The sequence below is a fragment of the Botrytis cinerea genome, chromosome 5 (assembly GCF_000143535.2).
Source record: "Botrytis cinerea B05.10 chromosome 5, complete sequence".
Classification (NCBI taxonomy): Eukaryota; Fungi; Ascomycota; class Leotiomycetes; order Helotiales; family Sclerotiniaceae; genus Botrytis; species Botrytis cinerea.
Window position 1 is genome coordinate 1,608,582 of NC_037314.1, and position 22,194 is coordinate 1,630,775.

At 44.7% G+C, this 22,194-nt stretch overlaps 7 protein-coding genes across 7 annotated transcripts; 5 read left to right on the forward strand and 2 right to left on the reverse strand.

Moving 5' to 3' along the window:
• Positions 1-138: 138 nt before the first annotated feature.
• BCIN_05g04540 (hypothetical protein) lies at positions 139-2,714 on the forward strand. Its single transcript, XM_001548572.2, has 2 exons — positions 139-1,166; positions 1,375-2,714. Exons 1-2 carry the CDS (start codon positions 331-333, stop codon positions 2,531-2,533), a joined length of 1,995 nt encoding a protein of 664 aa, XP_001548622.1. The 5' UTR covers positions 139-330; the 3' UTR covers positions 2,534-2,714.
• Positions 2,715-3,519: 805 nt separating this feature from the next.
• Positions 3,520-8,119, forward strand: BCIN_05g04550 (hypothetical protein). The gene is made up of 2 exons (XM_024693016.1): positions 3,520-4,421; positions 4,479-8,119. The coding sequence occupies exons 1-2, from the start codon at positions 4,329-4,331 to the stop codon at positions 7,404-7,406; spliced, it is 3,021 nt and encodes a 1,006-aa protein (XP_024548801.1). The 5' UTR covers positions 3,520-4,328; the 3' UTR covers positions 7,407-8,119.
• A 1,515-nt stretch (positions 8,120-9,634) lies between these two features.
• Positions 9,635-12,353, forward strand: BCIN_05g04560 (hypothetical protein). Its single transcript, XM_024693017.1, has one exon. It carries the CDS (start codon positions 9,903-9,905, stop codon positions 12,024-12,026), a length of 2,124 nt encoding a protein of 707 aa, XP_024548802.1. The 5' UTR covers positions 9,635-9,902; the 3' UTR covers positions 12,027-12,353.
• Positions 12,354-12,360: 7 nt separating this feature from the next.
• On the reverse strand, positions 12,361-15,279 carry BCIN_05g04570 (hypothetical protein). The gene is made up of 3 exons (XM_001548575.2): positions 14,317-15,279; positions 12,783-14,263; positions 12,361-12,721 (listed from the first exon to the last, which is right to left on the reverse strand). Exons 1-3 carry the CDS (start codon positions 14,361-14,363, stop codon positions 12,513-12,515), a joined length of 1,737 nt encoding a protein of 578 aa, XP_001548625.1. The 5' UTR covers positions 14,364-15,279; the 3' UTR covers positions 12,361-12,512.
• A 526-nt stretch (positions 15,280-15,805) lies between these two features.
• Bccat6 lies at positions 15,806-18,162 on the forward strand. The gene is made up of 7 exons (XM_024693018.1): positions 15,806-16,222; positions 16,271-16,310; positions 16,366-16,495; positions 16,542-17,289; positions 17,343-17,427; positions 17,483-17,899; positions 17,964-18,162. Exons 1-7 carry the CDS (start codon positions 16,211-16,213, stop codon positions 18,035-18,037), a joined length of 1,506 nt encoding a protein of 501 aa, XP_024548803.1. The 5' UTR covers positions 15,806-16,210; the 3' UTR covers positions 18,038-18,162.
• A 287-nt stretch (positions 18,163-18,449) lies between these two features.
• On the forward strand, positions 18,450-20,419 carry BCIN_05g04590 (hypothetical protein). Its single transcript, XM_001548577.2, has 6 exons — positions 18,450-18,661; positions 18,740-18,838; positions 18,903-19,028; positions 19,079-19,168; positions 19,220-19,309; positions 19,375-20,419. Exons 1-6 carry the CDS (start codon positions 18,576-18,578, stop codon positions 20,192-20,194), a joined length of 1,311 nt encoding a protein of 436 aa, XP_001548627.1. The 5' UTR covers positions 18,450-18,575; the 3' UTR covers positions 20,195-20,419.
• A 2-nt stretch (positions 20,420-20,421) lies between these two features.
• BCIN_05g04600 (hypothetical protein) lies at positions 20,422-22,117 on the reverse strand. The gene is made up of 3 exons (XM_001548578.2): positions 21,770-22,117; positions 20,742-21,715; positions 20,422-20,692 (listed from the first exon to the last, which is right to left on the reverse strand). Exons 1-3 carry the CDS (start codon positions 22,092-22,094, stop codon positions 20,483-20,485), a joined length of 1,509 nt encoding a protein of 502 aa, XP_001548628.2. The 5' UTR covers positions 22,095-22,117; the 3' UTR covers positions 20,422-20,482.
• Positions 22,118-22,194: the final 77 nt, after the last annotated feature.

Genomic DNA, 22,194 nt, shown 5'->3' on the forward strand with positions numbered 1-22,194 from the left:
TGCTACCGCGGCCTAGTGGTTAAACTTCCTCGCAGCATCGCAAGTGAAGCACCGATTTGGTTCATCTCGACGCATTAGTTTCTTTGCACGCACCTCTATGCCATTTAGGTGCTATTGGCGCTTCCTAACGGTCTTTTCGGTCGAAAATGTTGTGTCTGCTTATCAATCAATTGCGATCATGACTGACATCTAGATGTCACAATATGTTGATCCTTGAATCAATGTTTTCCTCTGGCTCTTCTGAAAATCAACCTTAGATGCCTTCCAGATCCCAGTAGCTCAAAATTGTTGGTACATCTACAAATGCTCGCGTGTTAACAACTTCTCACCATGGGAGGCACAACAGACGAGTCAATATCTGATAAACTTGATCATGTTCCCACCGCGAAGCAACCAAAAACGCGGCCACCCGCTGGACGCCGCGAGAAGATATTACGGAAGCCATTGCCATACTATAGCGGGCCATATTCAGTTGGACAAATGGACATTGAAGTACCCGTGCGAGAACCGAGGACATTCTCCAATATCAAGAGACAGCATAAGCATGTTTTAAACCTCGAGACGGTCCTTTTCAGTGTCTTTTATCCTTCAAGTTTTGGGTCCGGCGAAGGGGTCTCCCCAGAAGGGGAGAAGAAATGGAGTCGGGCGACATGGCTACCAAGGCCTCGTGTTGAGGTAGCAAAGGGTTATAGTAAATTTGCAGGCCTTCCTTCATGGCCTACTATGGCATTCTTCGGTATGACGACTGCTTTCACCAAACTTCCTGCTTTCCGTAATGCCGGGTTGGCAAAGCATTGGCCGCCCGAAAATGCTCGAGAATCCGAATTCGGATACCAGACAAAAAATCGCGCCGGAGAACCTCCACCTGGAGAACCAGAGTCACCATGTTTTCCATTGTTGATTTTCAGTCATGGCCTGGGAGGAACGAGAACTACATATAGTTCTGTCTGTGGGGAATTTGCCAGTTATGGATTCGTAGTTGTGGCGATAGAACATCGAGATGGTTCGGGGCCACGTACTTTCGTCAATTTGCCAAAGATGGGCGATACATTTGGATCACAGAACGTAGATCATTCTGACGAGGCGAGAGAGAGAGGTTATGAGAGATTTGATTATGTTTTCCCAGAAGGAAATGCTCGGGATACTACGCCTAATAATGAAAAGGGGTGAGCTAACCTATTCACATTTGATTGAGGGTCCAAAAAGACTCAGCGAGATAAGCTCAGAACAGCCAAAACCTGACCAAAGGTTTTGGGAAACATATCCAAGTGGAGGTTCTTACATTCCACCACTAACGATTCAACCATATTAAAATACACATTCAAAAACTCGATTTCAAACACAGGTTCACAAATACTGACTCAATTCTTCTAGCGTCGATGGTGAGCTTCGCGCTGCCCAAATACAACTTCGCCTTGCTGAAATCGAAGAAGCCTACTATATCATGACGCAAATTCATGACGGAAATGGCGCGCAAATCGCTGAAGCCAATCTCCGGCAAAGCTCTCCGGGTCGTGTCGGTGGTTCCTCCCGTGGTCTGAAAGGTATTGACTGGCAGAGTTGGAAGGACCGTTTCCACCTCCAACAAGTTACCATGCTTGGGCATTCTTTCGGCGCCGCCACTACCGTCGAAGCTCTCCGATCCCAAGCTGAACGATTCCCCTACATTTCGCAAGGGATTCTGTATGATCCTTGGGGAGGCGCAATTCAAAAAGCAGACTGTGAATCAGAGCATCAGATTCACAATCCTTTACTTTGTATCAACAGCGAGGCATTTATGTATTGGCCTTCAAACTTTTCTCGAATCATGTCACTTTGTCGCGAAGCCAAAGCACAAGGCACGCTGTGCTGGCTTCTCACTGTCCGTGGTAGCGTGCACATTTCGCAATCCGACTTCTCACTCCTTTACCCGAATGTTAGCAGTTTCCTGCTTAAAATGACCGTCAATCCACAGAGAGCCATCGATCTGAATATCAACGCCAGCCTAGAATTCTTGAAAATGGTAATGCCAAGGAGAATCAGTGCGATGAACAGGGGCACTAATGAGGGGTTACTGGAGGTCGAACAATTGCATGAGCTACCAGATGTGCACCAGCCGAAGAAAAAATATATTGCGGGTAGATTGAGGATTCCACATGAAATGCGCATTCGATTAACACCGCAATGGATACGGATGATGAGAGGGAAGACGGAGAACTGTCAGAAAAAGTGTGCTTGTAAGAATGGGAGACAGAAACAAAAGAAAAACATCGCGACAGATCCACAGGGAAAAATACTGCCAGGCTTAGAAGATTTAGAAATCGGAGAAGAGATTTGGATGCATGTTGCGCCGACGGCGGCAGAGCTGAGGAATCACGGGATTGGGGGCAAAAATGGAAACCAAAGTGCGGCTAACGAGAGGGATAGAGACGAGGGGAATAGCGGTGGTATGGTTAATTGTGAGGGGCCAGGGGAGGGAACGGAACAAAAGAATGAGGGAGGTGGGCTGGCCGGCCATAGGGGAATTGAACAGCGGATGATGGATAGAGGGTGACGGGTGATGGGTAGGGAGATCTTATTATTTGATATCAGATTGCATTTTGTGCAGACAAGTAGATGTAAAACAAAGCCCAGTAGATTTAGACCAATGTACGTGTATATAATAGCGTTCTTCTTCCATACCATACCTACACACCATATAAGCAACTATCCACCAACAATCATTTGTTTCTTCATTGAGAGTTCCTGTCGATTTCTATACACAATTGATTCTACTTACAAAGCCCCAAGCTGCCATTTCAACAGAATCTCCTCTCGCTCTGAGCCCCAATGAAACATCAAAAACCCCTCACACCCACTGCGTGATGCAAAACCTCCCCTACAAGTGCCTACTCCGCAAGAAGTAAAACTCGGAGCTCGGAATCCTAAAACATGTGGGAAAAAACTCGGCATAGGATTCTGGGCGGGGTAGCGCAGGGCAACTATAGTAGGTAGCGGGCGAAAGCTGGTAAGTCTTAGTTGTGAGTACCTCCATCAGCACAACAAACCGAGCTGAAATATACATTCATTCACGTACCAGTACCGGGTACATCGCAGTAGAGGAGAGCTGGGGACACATGCACATTCTAGACCTGGACACATAGATCCTGGCGTCGATCGTTCCATGGCATTCTGGGGGTCAAATTCCAAGCAGAAGCATGGGACGGCGGGTGGAAAAAAGGAAGAGGAACGAAAAGAAGAGAAGAGGAAAAAAGGAACGTTCGACTCTGGCAGCAGACCGGTGGATCTGACTGAACCCATGTTACCGATGATACCTACGTACGTCCTACACAGGCGATGCTGATGCTCTGTAAGTGTAAGTAGGGAAGAAGGGAGGCACATAACAATGGATAACATCTGCATATGCACAGCTACAATCGGTATAAATAGCAGACGCCTAACCCTTCTCCGTAAAGCGTGATTGAACCTTAAACATCCACATCGCCGACACTCATTCTCATTTGATGCTCCCCAAAACTCCATTGACAACGAAAATCATACGTGCAGCCAATATCGATTTCAGCGCCTGCGCCAAGACATAACACAGACATCACACACATAACACGAGCGAAAAGTATCGACGAGAGACAAGGTTTTTTCTCAAACCGCGAGCTTCTTTCATCATTTGCTAACACATGTTACCTCATTGCCTGTTACCTCTCCATTTTACCAGTCGGTCTATAGTAGGGGTGGGGAGAAAGAGACCAGAAGAGACCAAGAGAGACAGAAAAGGGAAAAGAGAAAAGAGAAAAGAACCCGTGAAAATGTATCCATCTGGCGCACCCAGAGAATCTGCAAAGTGTTACTGCTATTCGTCAAGCGCTTTTCTTTATTTGCATCTTCTTCTATCCAGTTACCGTTGCGATGTGTGCTCTTGATCATATCGTATCATATCACATCACATCACCACCAAAACATAACAGCAATCTATCACGAGGCAGCATCAGCTTTCTTTACTCTCTACTACTCTTGCATCAGCAGTAGACTTTTGGTTTCGGTTTTGATTTCCATCTGATCTTGCCATTCCTGTTACTCTTCCGCAAATTCGCTTTTACGATTATCTCGTGGGGAAAAAAAGAAAGGGAAGAAGATAATTCTTCGACGATTCCATTGCTGTATATCAATTGCTCTTCTCTACTTACCAGATACCCTCACAATCACCCTGTCGTAATCCGATACCAGCATTCACTCCTCAGAGCCATTTGTTGATGAGAGCTGCGCCGAAAAGCTCAAATGTGTCAAGCACGCCACTGACCCTGTACTTTAATAATTGATCATCTATCACATTTGAATTCAGGTACAATCTCGAAATGAATTTCAAGGAGAAGGAGAAACATGGCCGCTCGGAACCAGCACGGAGAAACACACTTGAGCGTATGCTCGAGTTAGAGAATAGAAACAAGGTACGCAAATGAATACCTCACATAGCACAGTATTATTGCCTAACATACATATTTTAGCTGCAGCGCATGCAAGCCTCGACAGCGACAGTCAGTCAACCGCTGCGTAATACCTTTTTTCGCGAAAGACGCCCGAGCAATTCTTATGTATATGCCAACTCTCCCGAACGTCCTGTCCAATTCAGACAACCAGATCGAGCAATGACTACTCCAATATTATCCGTTGCGGTGCCTCCTGCGCAGGCTTTCGAAACCCCCAAAACAGCACCCAAACCATCCAAAAAGGTATTTGTAGTTGAGCCGGCGAAGGAAATTCCCCCGCAACTTGTTGCAGATGTAGATGCAGGCGATTCTGATGCATCCTCAATATGTCGGTCCCCGGCTTGGGATGGTGGTGAAGGCAAGCGAAAAAGAATGGCAAAGAAAGAAGCTCAAGACATGCGCAAGAAGGAAGAAGAGAGATTGAGAAAAGAGAAAGAAAAGGCCGAGAGGGAGACCCGAGCCGCGGCACAGAAACAAAAGGGTCGATTGAGCAAGGCGCCTCCAACCAACAAGCGCCTAAGTAAAACGATACCCACAGCTCCAGTAGGCCGAGCCAACTCTGAACCTGCAGCACAAGCTGCGCCGGAAATAATACAATTGAGTCCTGATCCCGATGATGGTAGACGATCAAGGCGAACGAGTTTGGATCTTGGTCTCAAGAAACTTATGTCTTCTTTCAGATCCAGATCCAGGTCCACAAGCATTTCCGCGGACGCAACCCCAAGAAATCGATCATCCTCGATTTCTCCAACCTCGACTGGATTCATTGGAGGCTTAAAATTGCAACAATCGAGCGAAGCTGCGGCCCAAAACGAACTTCGAGACGGAAAATCGTCAAATTACAGACCAGCTGGTCACAGTAACAAACCTAGTCACAGTCGGCCACCTATATCGCTCGAGAATTCTCGATATCGCACATTGGATTTGTTGGCTCCTTCTGGAGCCAGTGCACCCGCGGTCGAACTGCCAACAAAATCCCAAAGTGAGGACTCTTATAACCCCCATACTCCGAAAGAACCGGAAGCCGGTGAACAGCCCGCTAGTGTTCTAGAACCAATCATGAATAGAAACCCTCGAGCCCAAAAACCGAGCGAACATTTGAGATTGGATCACGTTACAGATTCAACGGTGAATTATAAGGCTAGTCATAAGCCTCAATCGCCTCTTGTTGCTCCGCCATCTCCAGGTTTTAGATTTGGCTTGGAAAAAAACCCGCCATCAACTCAAGAAGTACAAGAACCTCTGTATTCTCAGAATTTTGATATATCTCCTGAAGATACCAACTCTGAAAATAACGAATATTTTCCAAAGCAAAAACGGCACGACAACCAAGGAGATCTAAGCAGCCCAACCCATGATATCAAATTCGACTCCGCTCCGATACAGGAAGTTATGAGAAGAACACCGTCAATTCATAATGCGGCTGGACGTAGTGGGTCGGTTTCTCGAGCTGGAGAAAATGCGGAAGTAGTGGAGAATGAGGAAGATTTTCGGGCATTCATACACAGTGAAGGCGCTCCTCCAGATTTCAGGCTCACTGCGCAACCTTCCCAGAGCAGTATTCAACCAGAAGAGGGTATGTTCTCTAGGCGTGATTTGCAAGCACCATCTTTCTATCCCAGCCCATTATCGCTCCAACCCAAAGGAGCCAAGGGTGGTACAGCGAATGTAAGTCACAGATATTCGTCTGCCCCAGATTCACCTTCTCTACAAACTTCTCATTTGGATGAGCCTCTTAAAAAGTTACGTCCTCAATCTACCTTTTCGCCACGTGCCACTGGCTTCGACAGCAGATCTGCACTACCAAGCCAATCTGCTCGGAGAGTATCAGAACCCGAATACTTATCCCCCATCGCTTTGTCGCCTCTAGAGATCAGTCCTGTGCCACAGCAGAAACTCTCTCCCCAAACGGCCAACCCAACTTCACCTCGTCGCCAGAAGGACCGCAGATCCAGCTCTAGATCTTACACAGGATCAAGTGAGGAATATCTAAGTTTCGATGAGCAGTCCAGTATCACAACTCCAGCAGTTTCAAGACCACAATCACAGAAGGGACCTATTGCATCTAGTCATGACCCCGCATCTCGCAAGTATCACAAAGTCCAAGATTCTTGGAATCAAACTCCGATTCCGCTCCAAATCAAAGATTACAAAGGCAATACTTATACGCTAAGTGGCCGGGACACTTCTACTTCGCAACCTGCAAATCTTCATGTGTCTCTATCTTCTGCAGATCCCGACACGGATGAAGGAGTTGCAGATCTTCAACGGAGGCTTAGTCTGACTAAGTCGTCATCAACTACTGCACTGCAACATACTTTGAATTTTCTACCAGAGCTCAAACATCAACCGTTGCGTCCACGACAAGGTCCCGGACAACGACAAAGCAGTGAGGGGAAGAATGTACTTGGGAAGGGAGATGGAAATGGACATGGGCACGGGGGAAAGTTAAGACGAGAATCGGCATCTGCCTCTGCCTACGCGCAATACAACGATTCCAAAAACTCACTCATGTCATCTTCTGCTTTCAACGGAGGCGAATCATCTAATTCTAACGGCAACTCCAGCTCTTCTGAAAAAGATAATAACGATAGCAGCCAATATCTTCGATCGGCCCGTCTCGCGATCCCACCCAAGAAAGGCCCTCGCTTTTCCAACCAACTGGCAGCCTCTTCGGCACAAAGTCTTCACAGCAATGGACAAGGCGGAATTGAACCAATGGCAAAAATGTTTGTTATTTGTTGTGGATGCAACTATTTCCACGATATGCCGAGTAAACTCTATGAGTGTATGGCAAAACCGGAAGCGGTAGTTAAAGATGAGGGATTGGGGGTTAGTGGGGTGGTCAGCACGAGGGTCAGTTGTCCTTGGTGTGGACACGGGATGAGTACGAGATGTTGTGAGGGGTGGGCGGCGGTAGTGATGCTGAAGGAAAGGATGCATTAGGAGCTATGGAAGGATGAATGGGCGAAATTGGTGGATGGAAGGTGGGAGTTAATATGTTAAGTTTTATGGGAGTGAAATTCAGTATAGGGTTGGATGGTAGACCATGGTTTAAGGATGAACGAAGGACTTGGGTCTGCTTCAAAGTTTGGGTTGGAGATGTAGCTCGGTTGGGCTTTGGCATGGTAGTAGGGAAGCATTAGACGCATAATATGGTATGATATGATATGACATGACAGACGGCATTGCAAGGATAGATGGACATTGAAGGTGGGAAGGAAATTCACATGATTAATTAAATGAAAGGATAAAATGGGACCAAAAATTTACGATAATGAGACGCATATAGGCGGGGATATAATTGGGCAATGGGTTTTTGGTTGTATGCATTTTTTGTATATGGATGGAGAGGAGGTTTTAGGGAGGATCTGAAAGAGATTGAGGTGATTGAGGTGATCGAGGTGGTTATGCTTTGTTTGGCTGTGGTTGGACTTGAGATTGGGGTTTCTTGTGAGATGCGAGATACGAGGAAATTGGTACTTAGGTAGAAGTGGAATGGGCAGATGGATGAATGAATGAATGAACGAATGAACCAATTATAACCTTATAGATAGATTGATAAAGGGATGAATGAATGACTTGTGGTTGTGATTGTGATATGAGTACAGTTGTCATGGATATCTGAGAGATTTGAAAAAATATAGGAGGTGTAATCAAACCGATCCCCATGCGCTACCATGTGAGTTTCCCTTGCAAGATCGACTGTTTCTATATGCTTGATTGGAGTTCTCCCCACTTTACCCGACCAATATGGAATAGCGATATAGGTTTGGTTACATTGAAAACAAGTAAATACACGTCAGCAAGCATGGCTTTTTGAACCTTTGTGTCTGATATTAGAGCTTGGAATGGATTTCAGGCGATGTTCCATAGTTTTGACTCAAAGCTCCGGAGATTGATCGAAGTCGGACAAATTTGTTGATTAATCACTGAAGATGCGCTCGTGGTTACAACGGCACTTGCACAGAAACAAATCGAGTAGGGAAGATGTGGGTGACACCTTGTCGTCAGCTACGTTGTCGTTGACTGAGTCATCAGTTCAGTCATTTACCAAAGACGAAAGCTTGCGGAACCCGTCAATCACATCGTCGTCAACTGCATTGCCTGTGCCATTACAGATCGAGGCAGAGCGTGTGCAGAAGGATGGGTCTCCAAAACACTTCTGGAAATATACCAAAAAACCCTGCAAGCAGAATCAGGAGCGACCTCGCCTAGCGCTAGTGCAGCCCCAGATTACTTGTTGAAAATAATTGACCACAGTCTTAAGCTAGTCGATGAAAAGCGTTCGAAGATTCGAGTGGGCAGTGCTACCGTGGAAGTAAGGGATGCTCTCAACAAAGTCGCTAAAGCTGCACAGTATGCCCAGTCTTTTGTTGGCTCGTTGGTGTCGGGAGAGCCTCATGCTGCGATGGCCTGGGCCGGTCTGAGCTTGTTTTTGCCCGTAGGTCGCCATATATATCTAAAATGCTTTTTGGCTTTGATTGATGTAGTATTATAGCTCTTAATAAATGCAGTTGAGCAACCAAAAGGTCTTGCTAAGGGTGTTGAATATGTTTCCGAATTACTTTGTCGATTCTCTGTCATCGAGCGGCCGTATCAAGAGCAAATCAGAGACGACTTGGCTGTTGTCACCACAGATACTAAGAAGCTTCGATCAAGTTTTGAGAAAAGTCTTACGGAACTCTACGCGCAGGTGCTACTATATCAATGCCGCGCAATAAGTCGGCTGAATTCCTCGAAAGTGATTGGTCTAGCGAAAGATATGGTCAAGTCGGAGAATTGGGATGATTTATCCACCGAGCTCAAAGATTATGAGGCGAGGTGCAATCGATTCAAAATTGTGTTGGATGCGGAGAAGATGGAGAGAGAGTTTCGTAGCTTTGAGAAAGATATGAGAGGTCTGAACGATATCATATCGACCCATACATTGACGAATATTTCATGGCAACACCAAACAAAGGAGACTCTTGAAAAGGTCAAACATAATCAAGATTTGCAGGTTGACCAACTTCAAGTAGACTTAGAGGATCGCTGCATTCGAAATTTCTATGTATCGGCTTATGAGAAACAGATGTACCGAAATCCGGATGCTGTCAAGGGGACTTGTCATTGGCTACTTGACAACTCAAATTTTCAAAACTGGGAAGATTCTAAATCATCTTCTTTACTTTGGGTTTCTGCTGGCCCTGGCTGCGGAAAATCAGTCGTGTCAAAGATGCTAATCAAAGCGCTATCCGAGAAGAATTCCTTGCCAGGAAAAGCTCGAACCGTCTGCTATTTCTTCTTCAAGGAAGACGATACTCTGCAAAGAAGGGCAGAAATGCTATATGTGCTATACTGCACCAAATTCTGAGTAAACCAGGGAATTCAGAGCTGGTACGGCACGCGATTCCATCTTTTAAGAGGAGCGGGGAAAACATACGCGAATCGTTTGCTCAAATGTGGGAGATTCTGATGGATATCGTGCAAGACGAAGCAGCTGGTGAAATTATCTGCATTCTAGACGCACTCGATGAGTGCGAAGAGAAACATGGCAGCGGCCGCTACATGCTCATTGAGAAATTTCAAAAGTTCCATCATGACTACATAGAGACAACGAATTCTAGAAACACGTGCTTTAAGATTCTTGTCACTAGCAGGCCTTATATCGACATTGAGAGAAGATTCAAAAGCTTGACAGGAAGATATTCTACAATTAGATTATCGGGAGACGAGGAATCGGTGAAGATCAGCAAAGAAATTGATCTTGTAATCGAGGAGAAGGTAAATGTGCTGAGTGTCCTGTTGGATCTGGACAACGAAACAACCTCTGGGTTAAAAGAAAAGCTGTTGAGCATGGAACACCGAACGTATCTCTGGCTGAGGTTAATTTTCGAAGTTCTTGAGCAGCAACTCAGGACAACTAAGAGATATTTGCTTCATGTCATTGAAGAACTTCCGGAGACTGTCGACGAGGCATATGAAACTATTCTAACACGAATTCCGAAGAATGAGTTCGAAAGAGCCAGGAGGCTTTTGAACATCATTGTTGTGGCAGAAAGACCACTACTTGTACAGGAAATCAATGTTGCTCTTGAGATCGATGAGAACCTAACTCAAGATTCCCAGGTTTCAGCACTCAGTCTTGATCTAGAACCTGAGACAGTCTTTAGAGCGGCTTTGGGCAATATTTGTGGACTTTTTGTCACCGTTGCCGACTCCAGAGTATATTTGATTCACCAGACAGCTCGTCAATTTTTGTTGTCCAATAGAGAGACACGACCAGATACAATTGAGAGTCCTAGCTTCAGATGGAAGGATTCTGTATATCCATCCGAAGCTCAGCTTCTATTGAGCAGTGTCTGTATCAATTATCTTCTGTTCTATGGTCTTGAGCGAGACATATCTGTCATTCACCAAAAATTGTCTGGCATCTATTTGGAAGCCTCTTGGAAAGGGGGGATACCGGCATGCTCTTCTCTCATTCCAGAACATTCATTTATCCTCTACGCCTCCAAAACCTGGTGGAAGCATCTACTACACACAAATTTGGAACAGGGTTCGTCTATCTATGAGAATGCTTGGATGCTGTGCAACACCAATTATGATTATTTCAAAATTTGGATAATGGGGATTCTCGTTTACGATCGATCAGGGGAACTAGATTGCCTTGACTCAATACAAATCGCCGCGCGCTTAGGTCTTGACTTTGTAGCCCGGCGTGCTTTGCAAAGCCCAATCCTTTCTTACCGATATTCAGAAGCATTAGACCAGGCCATCAGAATGAAACATGGAAATATTGTCCAGATTATTCTAGAGGCTAGGAAAATAGATGACCTTGAGCCCTTTCTTTTAATGGCCATTAGAGTAGAGAAAGCCACTGATGTAGACACGTTTGGAACAATAAGGCTCTTGGTCGAGCGTGGAGCTGGAAGCCAAGATCTTTACACATCAGCTCTAATTACTGCTGCAAACGAAGGCCTATATTATCTTGTTTGTTTCTTTGTCGATGATTGTGGGGTGAATATCAAAGATTCTCTTGGTGGCATAATGTCAATTCTATGCACAATCAGAACACGTGCTGGATATGATGAGCAAATTCTATCTTATCTGTTTGAGCGAGGCGTGAATCCCAATGGCATGCCAGGGGATGCGGCAACGCCATTACAGTCAGCGGCTATTACTTGCAGCTTGACAATGACCAAATTTTTGTTAGAGCATGGGGCTGATGTCGATCTGTTAGGGTTATTCAGTCGCGGTTCCCCACTCTGCACCGCCCTTGTATTTTCATTAGATGATTCAGAAGGAGTGGAAATTGATGATTCTGACTGTTTACTGCAAATATTGAATTCAACTCAGGAGAGAGATTGTCTGATACAGATGCTTCTGACAGCTGGTGCGGAAACTGATGGATTGACAGAATTTCTGTCGGGGAAATTGTTACTGTACAACAGCCGCCAGAAACAGCGCGAAAAACTTGGAATACCTATTGAGTTTTGCGTTGATCCAAAAAAAGTAGCCGAGTCCAGACTTCAATTAAGTTTGAAAAAAGATGCATGTTCTGGCTCTGTCGCCACTGTGTAGTATACTTAATTCACGACTAGGTATACTACATTTGGTAGTATAGGATAGGAGGATCATGGATGACGGCCGAGTGTTAAACAACCGAGGCACGTGCTTGGAAGTTACTCTCATTTATTTTTAGAATAGGAAATCTGAGGATGCTGTTGAATTGGACCTTCTTTTGTTTGATTTGACGTAGGATATCAAGATGTGATCACCAAATGAGCTGTTGGCACAGCTCCCACCCGGAAATAGGGATGGCATTGCTTTAAATGCGCTATCAAGGTGCGAGTATCTTAAGCGAAGCATACCAAAGGGGGTTTAGGAGAAATGGAGAGGAAATTCCTAAGAGCATTGGACATTATGAAATTTGAAATCATGTTGAAATCGAATTTAAGGTTAATTAGCCAACTACAACTATCATCATATTCCATCGCAACATCTTGTGCCCCCCAATCTCACCATCCAACTACATCACTCCAACATGTGCCTGAAAAAAGAATTCGGTTACTGGTATAGATGCGGATGGGCAGCCTTGATAAAATCAGCACCCCTTTCAGCAACCATGTAAACAGCATTCTGAATTCGGCAATCTGGAATGACGGGGAAGACGGATGCATCAGTGATACGAAGATTCTTGACACCGAACACCCTAAGTTCGTGATCAACGACACCTTGCTCGATGGATTTCCCGAGGCGAGCGGTTCCGCAGGGATCTGGAGGGTGGAGTTTTAGTATTAAGTTTAGGGAAAGGTTTAGATAAGAGATGCAACCTACGGAATCCGGTCTGACTTCTCTCTAAAATCATCTTATTCATAGCCTCATCGCTATTTCTGGGCATAGGCCATGGATAATCTTCTCCTATGATATCTTTCATTCCGTCGCCGTTCATTAGGATATCATCCACATATCGACATCCTTCACGCAGAGCGACGAGATCCAGATCATTGGAGAAGAAGTTGAGGTTGATGAGTGGCTGCTCAAGAGGATTGGTAGAGTTGAGTTTCACATAACCATTGCGCGAGAGAGGGCGAAGTAGATCAACGATAACGGTAAGCCAAGATCCAGTAGGTGGTGTGGGGATATGCCATTGGAAGGCATCGCTAAACATGGGCACGAAATCAATCTCAAAATGTGGTTGGCCGCCTGGCCCAAAGGGGTCAATATCGTTGTTGGCTTTCTTGGCAGCGACGTACTCTTTGCTTGTAGCGAGATATTCGTCAATACGAGGCAATCCGACGAGCTCTAGAAGACCACTACTGAATGGACCACTCTTATTCTTTCGGTAGGCGCTGATAGCACCATCGTGTTGAGGACCGGCTCGTAGGAGATGATCTTCGAGTCCTAGGCCGTCTTTGAGCCTGAAAACGTGGGGCATGATAGGGTGGTCGAGAAGATTCTTTCCAACGTGTTGTGATTCAACCTTGACGTCGATTCCGTGAGGAGCAAGCTCTTCGACGGGACCAATTCCAGATAACATGAGGAGTTTGGGAGTCTCGTATACGCCGGATGAGACAATGATTTCCTTTTTGGCTCGGATGGTTAGTTCGTCGCCTTCGGTTGTGATTACTACGACCCCTGTAGCAGCACCATCTTCAATAAGGATTTGTTTGGCATGGGTATGGCCAAGAATTGTGATATTTGGTTTTCCTTCGAGGAAGAGGGCAGATGTAGAGCGTACACCTTTGTAAATAGTGTTCATACAGCGAGCCAATCCGTGCATTTCTCCATCGTAGATCTCGTCATTGAGGATTCCCCCCTTGCTGACCCACGCGCTAGACAATGCTTTGCGGAATGGCTCGAGCTCAGGTACCATGTCGGAAACAGCGACATCAAGTGGCCCGTTACGACCATGTTTTGCCAAATCTGGATTATAAAGATGACTATCATCGTGGTAATTGGCTGGCTTGTCAAAATACTCCTTACAATTATCCCAAGTCCAACTTGGACCACCGTATTCTTCCCAATCGTCAAAAGTAGCTTTGCTACCTCGGATCCAGGTATAGTAGTTAAGGGCACTACTACCTCCCAAAACCTTTCCACGAGTGTTGGGCTTCTCAACCCGGGTGTAATCTTCGCGGTCAATCATGGTGGTTTTATAAGCCCAGTCATATTGGCTTCCACGGAGTTCGAAAGCCCGTGCTGGAGTTTGGATCTCAGGGATATCTTTGTTGTGTCCGGGACCAGCTTCGATAATCAGGATCTTTACGTTGGGGTTCTCGGCGAGACGGCCGGCAACTGTGTTGCCTCCAGTTCCACTGTTTGACACATCAATGTTTGTCTCGTGGCTACACTGTGAGAGAATGCTTACCCTCCAACGACAATGAAGTCGAAGTGATTATCAGTTGGTACGACCATTTTGAGTGTTTGAGTTTGAATTGGCTATGTGCTATTGTGTGAGAGAATTGAGAGGTAGAGCTATGCGATTAAAAGTATAATTCAAGTGCTGAGAGTGGATGATGAAGTAAGAAGTTGAGGGTGGAACATAGTCTTCCTTTATATCTCTATAAAATATGAAGCCTTCACTATGTGAAGCCTGTGACTTCTTCTGAACTTTCGACCTCGCAGACCTCTCAATTGATCATACCCGATGCTCGCCCGCTACAATCCGAATCAAAATATGGGGGAGCATACACCCCTAACCTCGCTTTCCTTGCATGGGAGCATGGAAAGGATTACTACCAAAGTAGGCTGATTATTAAACTCTAATTCCCGTGGCTCTCATGGCCCAAGTGAACTCTTAGGTCGTAAAACCCTGGAAGAATATGCATGCTAAAGCCCTTATTGCAACATTAGGCCATTGAAGTGTTACGAGGCATGATGACAGCATAGCTAGCGACAGCGAGAGAGGTGGCAAAGATGGCAAGTGTCGGAGTATGCTCGTTATTGTTTGCAAGCTGATCTATGTTTGTCCCGCATGAGCCCCTCCGCCTCGGAAGATGAATGGAAACATGCATAAATTCAGACGCGATGTAGTAAATCGCTGCAGTGAGATCGCAGAAGCAGGAGAGTCAAAGGGCTTGTGCACCTTACCCCTTACTCATTACGTGCGCATCTTCATCCGAGGACCCTTCTCTGTCGCCGAAAACCCGAATGCCATCATCTTTTTAAAAGATTGATGCCAGGAAGGTTATCGATGGGTGCAATACAGGATCCAGAACTTCGGCCCCGTTCGGTATGGACGAACATGCCGTACCTGCATGCAAGCTGGGGCCATTCAACGCAAAGACTGTTGAAAGGTAGAGAAAAGGCTGGCTGCAAGATGAATGTAACCTCAGCCAGCCAAGAATATTTTAATGCTAGGTCAGCAAAATCATATTATTAATCTGTAACTGCCAGGGCTAGTGGAAGGGAAACAGCCAATCACAACCGCTCGATACCCCCGCCATCCGTATTCAAATCATGCCTCTTTATCATACATCTTTCCAATGTGCAAGAGAAGCCTTTCCCCTTTCATTCGTGAAGCAATGAAGTTATTTTGGTAATCGTTCATAAGAAATTTGATATTCAATCAAGATTTAGTTACAGTCAGTTGGGATTCGGGTCGGGGAAAAGTCGGAAAACACAATGTAAAGGAATTCCGAAGTTGACGACTCGGCAACTTTCCGACGTTGTAGGTTTTCTTACCAAATTGTTGGAGAACGTCATTGACTAGAGAAAATCCACGATGCAATTGTTTCACGGGGTTAATTGGAAATACGAGAATGGTATGTTGGACTGCCATTTCAGGGGATCCGCTGTTTGCAACATTCTCTAAACTTTATCTTGATTGAAGCCTCTTCTGACCCAAAAGTCTTAAAGTAGAAAGTTGTCCGCCAATTATTCGATGTATAAAATATGTATGTCTGATTATTAATATCGTTCATCAATATGCGGTGCAAACGAGAAGCCGTTTATTCGCCGAGTTATCTTCATTGTTGGTCGAGTGTGGCTTTTGATATACACATTTTTGGATGACGCATTCCAGAGAACCAAGGGCCAGCAGCTTAACTTTCCATGGATACACCGTTTGACACTTTCCGAAGCTCGCATTTGTAACTCTGTAGCATGCATCTAGACCGGCATGGAATGAATATAAAGCATGTTCAGCCCTTCTATCTACATAAGAAATCGAACCATCAAACTTCACTTAAGCTTTTTCTATAATAGACCTTACTCATACATAATTTATCTATCATTGTAATAAAAAAAATCTATTTCATACAATGGCATCCAAGGTTTGAAGCCTGATGGTCTATCTTGGGCAAAACTAACATTTTGTGCAGCTCGGCTCCCCCGAGAGACCTGTTTACACTTTAGCCGAAGGTATATACTTCTTCCATATATATGTATCGAAAAACATAATTCTGAACTGTCTTAGGAGTACCAGTTGCGGATCCGACAACTTCATTGCAATTGAACACTTTCGGTCTAGGAGGCCTTGTATTATTGCAAGACACACAATTGATCGAAACGCTTGCGCATTTCTCACGAGAGAGAATTCCAGAGAGGCAGGTATCACATAATATTTTGAGGGAATTTACTGACAAACTGTAGAGTAGTTCATGCCCAGGCTGCTGGCGCTTTTGGAGAATTTGAAGTTACTCACGACATTTCGGATTTGACTTCAGCAGCCTTCTTGAATGGCATTGGAAAGAAGACTCCTTGCATGGTGCGCATATCCACAGTTGGAGGAGAAAAAGGATATCCAGATGTCGTGCGAGATGTGAGAGGCTATGCCATGAAATTTTATACCGAGGAGGGAAACCAAGACTTCGTCTTCAATAATACTCCTATATTTTTCATTCGCGATCCTCTCAAATTCCCTTCGCTAAACCGATCACATAAACGTCACCCACAAACAAATGCCCCGGATGCTGACATGTTTTGGGATTTCCACAACAATAACCCCGAAGGAATACATCAGATCATGTATCTCTTCTCCGATCGAGGAACTCCTGCTTCATTAAGACATCTAAACGCGTACAGTGGCCATACTTATAAGTTTACTAAGCAAAATGGCACATTCAAATATGTACGATTCCACTTTCATTCGGATCAAGGAGTGAGGAATAATACAGCAGCCGTGGCAGAGAAGCTCTCAGGAACAAATCCGGATCACCATAAGTTGGATCTTTTTAATGCCATCGAACGTGGAGAGTTTCCTAGCTGGACAGCAAGTGTTCAAGTTATGGATCCAGAAGATGCCCAATCGTTTCGTTGGAACGTGTTTGATATGACTAAAGTATGGCCACATAGCGAAGTTCCATTAAGACCTTTTGGTAAAATGACCCTAAACCGAAACGTAAGAGATATCATTCCTTTTTTACCTTTTAATACTTTCTAATTTACATATAGCCAAACAATTTCTTCACAGACATCGAACAAGCAGCTTTCTCGCCCTCGAATATGGTACCAGGTATTGCGCCATCTGCAGATCCAGGTAAGTCTCTAACCTCACCTCTACATCCACAAACATCACTAACTGCCTTCAAAAGTTCTCCAAGCCCGTCTTTTTTCATATCCAGATGCCGCTCGCTACCGCCTTGGCACAAATTATCAGCAACTCCAATCCAACGCTCCTCATTGTCCCGTCTACACACCATATCAACGCGATGGTCTTTCTTCAATCAACGGTAACTATGGCCCCGATCCAAATTATGTCCGATCGAGCTTCGTACCACTTGCTCCTGTGACCAAAAATGCTCAGGCCGTGCATAATATTCAACATGAGCTCTGGAGCGGAAAAGTAACGGCGTTTACGAGTGAAGTTGTAGACGATGATTTTATACAGCCGAGGTATTTTTGGAGAGAGGTTCTAGGAAAACAGGAAGGTCAGCAGGAAAACCTGGTGGGCAATGTTGCGGGGGAGTTCGCGAATGTCAAGCATGAGAGAGTTAGAAGGGAGGCTATTGGTAAGTTCTGCGTCTTATTGTGTGTAGGTTTTTGAGTAATGTGCAGCTGATGATTTTTTTACAGAGATCTTTAGGAGGGTTGATGAAGATTTGGCAAAGAGAATAGAGAAGAAAATTGTAGAGTTGTCAAATGCTTGAGCAATGAGCAGGTGCCAGAAGGGTTGAAGGGCTGAAGGGTTCATTTGGCAGAAGTGATTGTTATGATACATCGCAACAAGAATTTATCCCGAGAATCGATAGGTCTAATAAAACTTGTCGTAACATTTTCAACTGTACGAGAGCCTTGAAGTACTTGTTTTTTGACTGGTTGATTTGTGATGTGAGAGGGTTTTCAAGAAACAAGCTCGAAATTTCGTGAGATTTGATAGTTCGTACCTCTTTTATCTTAGAGAAACCAGGAGAGCATTGGGGTAAGACCACTTAGCATTGATTAAAGTATGATAGAAACTCAAACCCTATTTTTCCGATGGAGTAAGAGCGACTCTCCCTACTCTCATTCCGCATCGGGATATGTTAAGCATCAATCGGCCTTCCCTGATATCTGGTCTTCGAATCTCCACCTCCCAAGACTCTTCTTACTTATATTAAAAGGTCATTTCAAGAATTTGTCTTTGCATTTGCCAACTTTCCCATTATAAATTACATTAACTCTGTATCATTCAAGTATTAGCTACAGATGGACACATCAGAGTGGAGCTCGAACCTCGCGGTGAGAAACAAGGAGCCCGTAGTCACCGTGAGAGAGATTCTCCAAGATTCGGAGTGAGTGCAACGACCTCCCAGGACACTCTTGTTGTTTATACTCCTGAAATGAAAACACTAATTATCTCGACTGCACAGTGTCGACGACCAAATTATAGAACCATGCTCCTCCCACAGCCCTCGTAAACGCAATCATTACGAGGTGGAGAGAAACTCGATTATTACTCCATCGATCCGGTAACTCTCCAAACAAGATAGGGGCATTGAAGTTCGTTATAGCATTGTTGACACTTTCAATCAGAAAACCAAGCAACGAGAAGGAACAAGTATCGCCAGCAAAGCGCCAACGCAATGCTAAAGGCTTGGAATCAATTTGCCTACAGGCAGAGCACAATGGCAAGAGTCGAGGAACTGTTTTCATGGAAAGGTAGGTAAATTTTGAAAATTGCCGCACATTCAAAGCTGATTGTCATGCAGAGAGATTGCTATAGCAAAGAAAGGTAATGAAAGAATTCCTGATACGCCCAATATTGGGAAGCGAATCGGGGGATTAAGAGCGATGCTGTTGTAAGTTTATAGCCCAAACAGCATTTTGATTATTGCTAATAAGGATACTAGGGGGCCGGAACCGCAATCATCACTCCCATCTGACCGTAATGGACCGGAGTCTTCTGGTACCAAGGAAACAACGCCCATAGACACAAAGATGTAAGCCATATAATCACTCAGAATTTTGATGGAGACTTCGAGCTCTAACTTACCCTACATCTTAGGCACCCCGTGGATATCCTCAGTCCCGCACTAGGACATCCTAGCTCTGCGCAACATGAAAACTCCAGATTAGATTGTATTTCTAGTAGCTCCAAATCTCGTCATTATAAATACCACAATCTCAAGAGCAACTACGAGAATAATCCACACAACACTCCCGAAGCTCAAACCCCCAAGGAAAGCAGCGACAAGTACGAATATAAGCTTAATAACACTAAACCCAACCAAGATTGCGAACAAATCAGCAAAACCTTTGAATCTCTCTTCCCCATAGTCGAAGATTGGATCGAGCAGCAAAAGTCTCAATTCGATACTCTTACTGAAAAAATCAATAAAACTTTCAGCTTGATACAACAAGGTGAACGGCTGCTACAGAACGTCATGGATACCGAAAACGCTTCTCGATTGGAGCTCCTGATCGACAAGATCACTCATTTACTCGCAGAAGATTTAATGACTGATGTTCCCAGCTCTGCAGCACCCAGTTCTTCACCAGAGAGAGACTCCGTCGCCCAACTTACAAAAGTTTATTTGCCAACCGACCCTCCCCAGACTTTGGAAGAACTTCAACAATTAGCCAACATGAGATCACACGCGGGCGTAAGTTTGAGTGAAAAAGAAGCAGAGTTTATGTCGGCCATTGCGTATCTCGGCGCTAAACAAACGAAGCTCAAGGAGGAATGGAACATGCTCAACTTAAGAGAAGACAAGAACGATCTCGAATTTATGTTCGAGATGAATTGCCGTGAGCGAGCAGAGGTTTTGGAGGGGGTTTGGGATTTGAAGAAAAAAATTGCGGAGTTCTACATGTTTAGAAGATAAGTGAATTGTGACATGCGTCAGAACGATGTAAAGCTGGAGCTATTAGGCTCATTGATATTAGAGTTGTAAGGTGGGACTCCTATTACTGTAACATCGTTATCTTCGACTCTGCAAGGTATGCACCTGTCTCTTGAATTCTTTCCATTTTTTTATCCAATCGGGGAAGGGCGTGCAATGGCCAGCTAGAGAAGCTAGTTGTCACATATCATGAATAGAAGCTCAACAATTATCAAAGATCATGCGTTGATAGGAAATTTTGTTATGTGCACATTTACTTAGTATTTTATTTCATACAGTAGTAAGAACACTTGCATTCTTATACCACGTCAAAAGAGGATTTTCCCCGTTCTTGGTCTCCGTCTGTTCCACATAAGCCCATCGGTTCAGAAACTCTTCATGTGATAACACTTGTGTGAACTTTCCTGTGATGGCTCTGTATACATCATCCATGACAGCAAAGTCAGTAGGGAATAATATATCAAAATATCCTTGATGTACCTATATGCCATTAGCAATGATGAAAGGGACAAGAGATGTTTATGCTCACAAAAGGCGTCGTAACAGGAACTGTTCTCCTTTTATATCTCGTCTGTACAACTGGTGCATTGACTCCCTTGATGGTGTCCGGCAGTGAATGAAAATCACTTGTTACTAATCTATGCGCCGGGAAATACTTGGCCAGAATATCGAAGAACTGCATTAGTCTCGTGGGTATATATTCTGGCTGACTGAGATTCGGAGCGAATGGCATGTTGTTCCTCAAAGTCTTCACTAATTTGTTCTGCGGGAGGGGGTGTGGGTATTTTCCATTAGTAGCAGCGTGTCGTACACGAAGGAATCTAGATGCTATGGGATCGATGGTGGGGGTGTAGAAGTCGTAAAAGTCACCGGTGTTGGATATCAGGACGGTGCCTTGAAGAGGTTCTTCGGTTACAGGGTCGTATCGAATAGAGTCATGAGCAAAGTTGTCGAAAACTTCCATGGCGAGGAAGAAACATGGTGAGGGTACTATCTGGTTCCATTCAAATACTGATTTGTTGATAATTTCAACTTTGGATGAGTGTCCTCGAGAATTGGCATTCCGTAACAGGTGTGATTTCTGTAGTGATGCAAGATTACTAGATATCTCAATGATCTTAAATTTTGTGCGAGCATAGACCTCAGGTTCTGTGGCGCGAATATAGTCGAGTATATTGAGCATGAGAGTACCATTTCCTGCACCCATCTCGTAGATAATGAGGTCGTGGTATGGGTACTGCGATATTTTGTAATTATTGATCAAATACCGGGCTATAGCTTCACCATAGTAGGGTCGGAAAAGCTCCGTCGGCGTATGCCATAATTGGCGAGTCTCATTGGGAGACTTGAGATCCAACTCGTCCTCAAACTCGGTGTACCGTTGGCCTAGGAGACGGTGAAATGCTGGTTCATCTTCGAGCGAGTTGAAGTCGAAAGGTTCGCCAGGAGTAAAGATAACGACTTGCTTTGAGAAGTAACCATAAGAAGGATTGTATAAACTATCTGCGAAACGTGTCAGAAAATCACACGGTATGTTGGAGACTAGATTGTGAATACCTTCGATGAAATCTCGCGTGAGCATCTTCACACGCCTCGGTCTTTCTCTCCTCCCCCTCAACTGATCCGCTGTAACAATTGGATACTTGTTGAATTCCTCCATCATGTCTATCGGAAAGATATCCGTTCTCTGCTGCCAATGGCTTTCATTCTTGCTTGTCTCCTTCACTCCTCTGCCCCTCCTACTGGTGGTCGACAAACATCTCAACTGCGAGCCATGCCCATTCCATGCTCGAGGAGACAGAGAAGAATGAGATCGCAAAACCTCACAGTTCTTGTGTCGAAATAGCTGCCGAAACAGTTGTGCCACAATTGGGGTGTCCATCGACCAAAGTGTTTAAATTCTTCTGTGTGTTTCTTGAGGGGACCTCTGTCGCATTGTTGAGTTCTGGTTGGTCCAAGCTTCTTCCGCAAAGTTTTGCAAG

What these genes read in the sequence shown, in the direction of transcription:
- BCIN_05g04590 (XM_001548577.2), top strand. Translation starts at nt 18,576, where the DNA reads ATGGACACATCAGAGTGGAGCTCGAACCTCGCGGTGAGAAACAAGGAG. An exon ending in ATTATTACTCCATCGATCCG is followed by an intron (nt 18,839 to 18,902) that starts GTAACTCTCCAA and finishes ACTTTCAATCAG; the next exon opens with AAAACCAAGCAACGAGAAGG. An exon ending in GGATTAAGAGCGATGCTGTT is followed by an intron (nt 19,169 to 19,219) that starts GTAAGTTTATAG and finishes TAAGGATACTAG; the next exon opens with GGGGCCGGAACCGCAATCAT.
- BCIN_05g04570 (XM_001548575.2), bottom strand. Translation starts at nt 14,363, where the DNA reads ATGGTCGTACCAACTGATAATCACTTCGACTTCATTGTCGTTGGAGG. An exon ending in GACTTCATTGTCGTTGGAGG is followed by an intron (nt 14,264 to 14,316) that starts GTAAGCATTCTC and finishes TGTGTCAAACAG; the next exon opens with TGGAACTGGAGGCAACACAG. An exon ending in GAGAAGTCAGACCGGATTCC is followed by an intron (nt 12,722 to 12,782) that starts GTAGGTTGCATC and finishes TCCACCCTCCAG; the next exon opens with ATCCCTGCGGAACCGCTCGC.
- BCIN_05g04540 (XM_001548572.2), top strand. Translation starts at nt 331, where the DNA reads ATGGGAGGCACAACAGACGAGTCAATATCTGATAAACTTGATCATGTT. An exon ending in ACGCCTAATAATGAAAAGGG is followed by an intron (nt 1,167 to 1,374) that starts GTGAGCTAACCT and finishes CAATTCTTCTAG; the next exon opens with CGTCGATGGTGAGCTTCGCG.
- BCIN_05g04560 (XM_024693017.1), top strand. Translation starts at nt 9,903, where the DNA reads ATGTGGGAGATTCTGATGGATATCGTGCAAGACGAAGCAGCTGGTGAA.
- BCIN_05g04550 (XM_024693016.1), top strand. Translation starts at nt 4,329, where the DNA reads ATGAATTTCAAGGAGAAGGAGAAACATGGCCGCTCGGAACCAGCACGG. An exon ending in AGTTAGAGAATAGAAACAAG is followed by an intron (nt 4,422 to 4,478) that starts GTACGCAAATGA and finishes TACATATTTTAG; the next exon opens with CTGCAGCGCATGCAAGCCTC.
- BCIN_05g04600 (XM_001548578.2), bottom strand. Translation starts at nt 22,094, where the DNA reads ATGGACACCCCAATTGTGGCACAACTGTTTCGGCAGCTATTTCGACAC. An exon ending in CACGCGAGATTTCATCGAAG is followed by an intron (nt 21,716 to 21,769) that starts GTATTCACAATC and finishes CACGTTTCGCAG; the next exon opens with ATAGTTTATACAATCCTTCT. An exon ending in TTCCTGTTACGACGCCTTTT is followed by an intron (nt 20,693 to 20,741) that starts GTGAGCATAAAC and finishes AATGGCATATAG; the next exon opens with GTACATCAAGGATATTTTGA.
- Bccat6 (XM_024693018.1), top strand. An exon ending in CGAGAGAGAATTCCAGAGAG is followed by an intron (nt 16,496 to 16,541) that starts GCAGGTATCACA and finishes GACAAACTGTAG; the next exon opens with AGTAGTTCATGCCCAGGCTG. An exon ending in TGCGCCATCTGCAGATCCAG is followed by an intron (nt 17,428 to 17,482) that starts GTAAGTCTCTAA and finishes TGCCTTCAAAAG; the next exon opens with TTCTCCAAGCCCGTCTTTTT.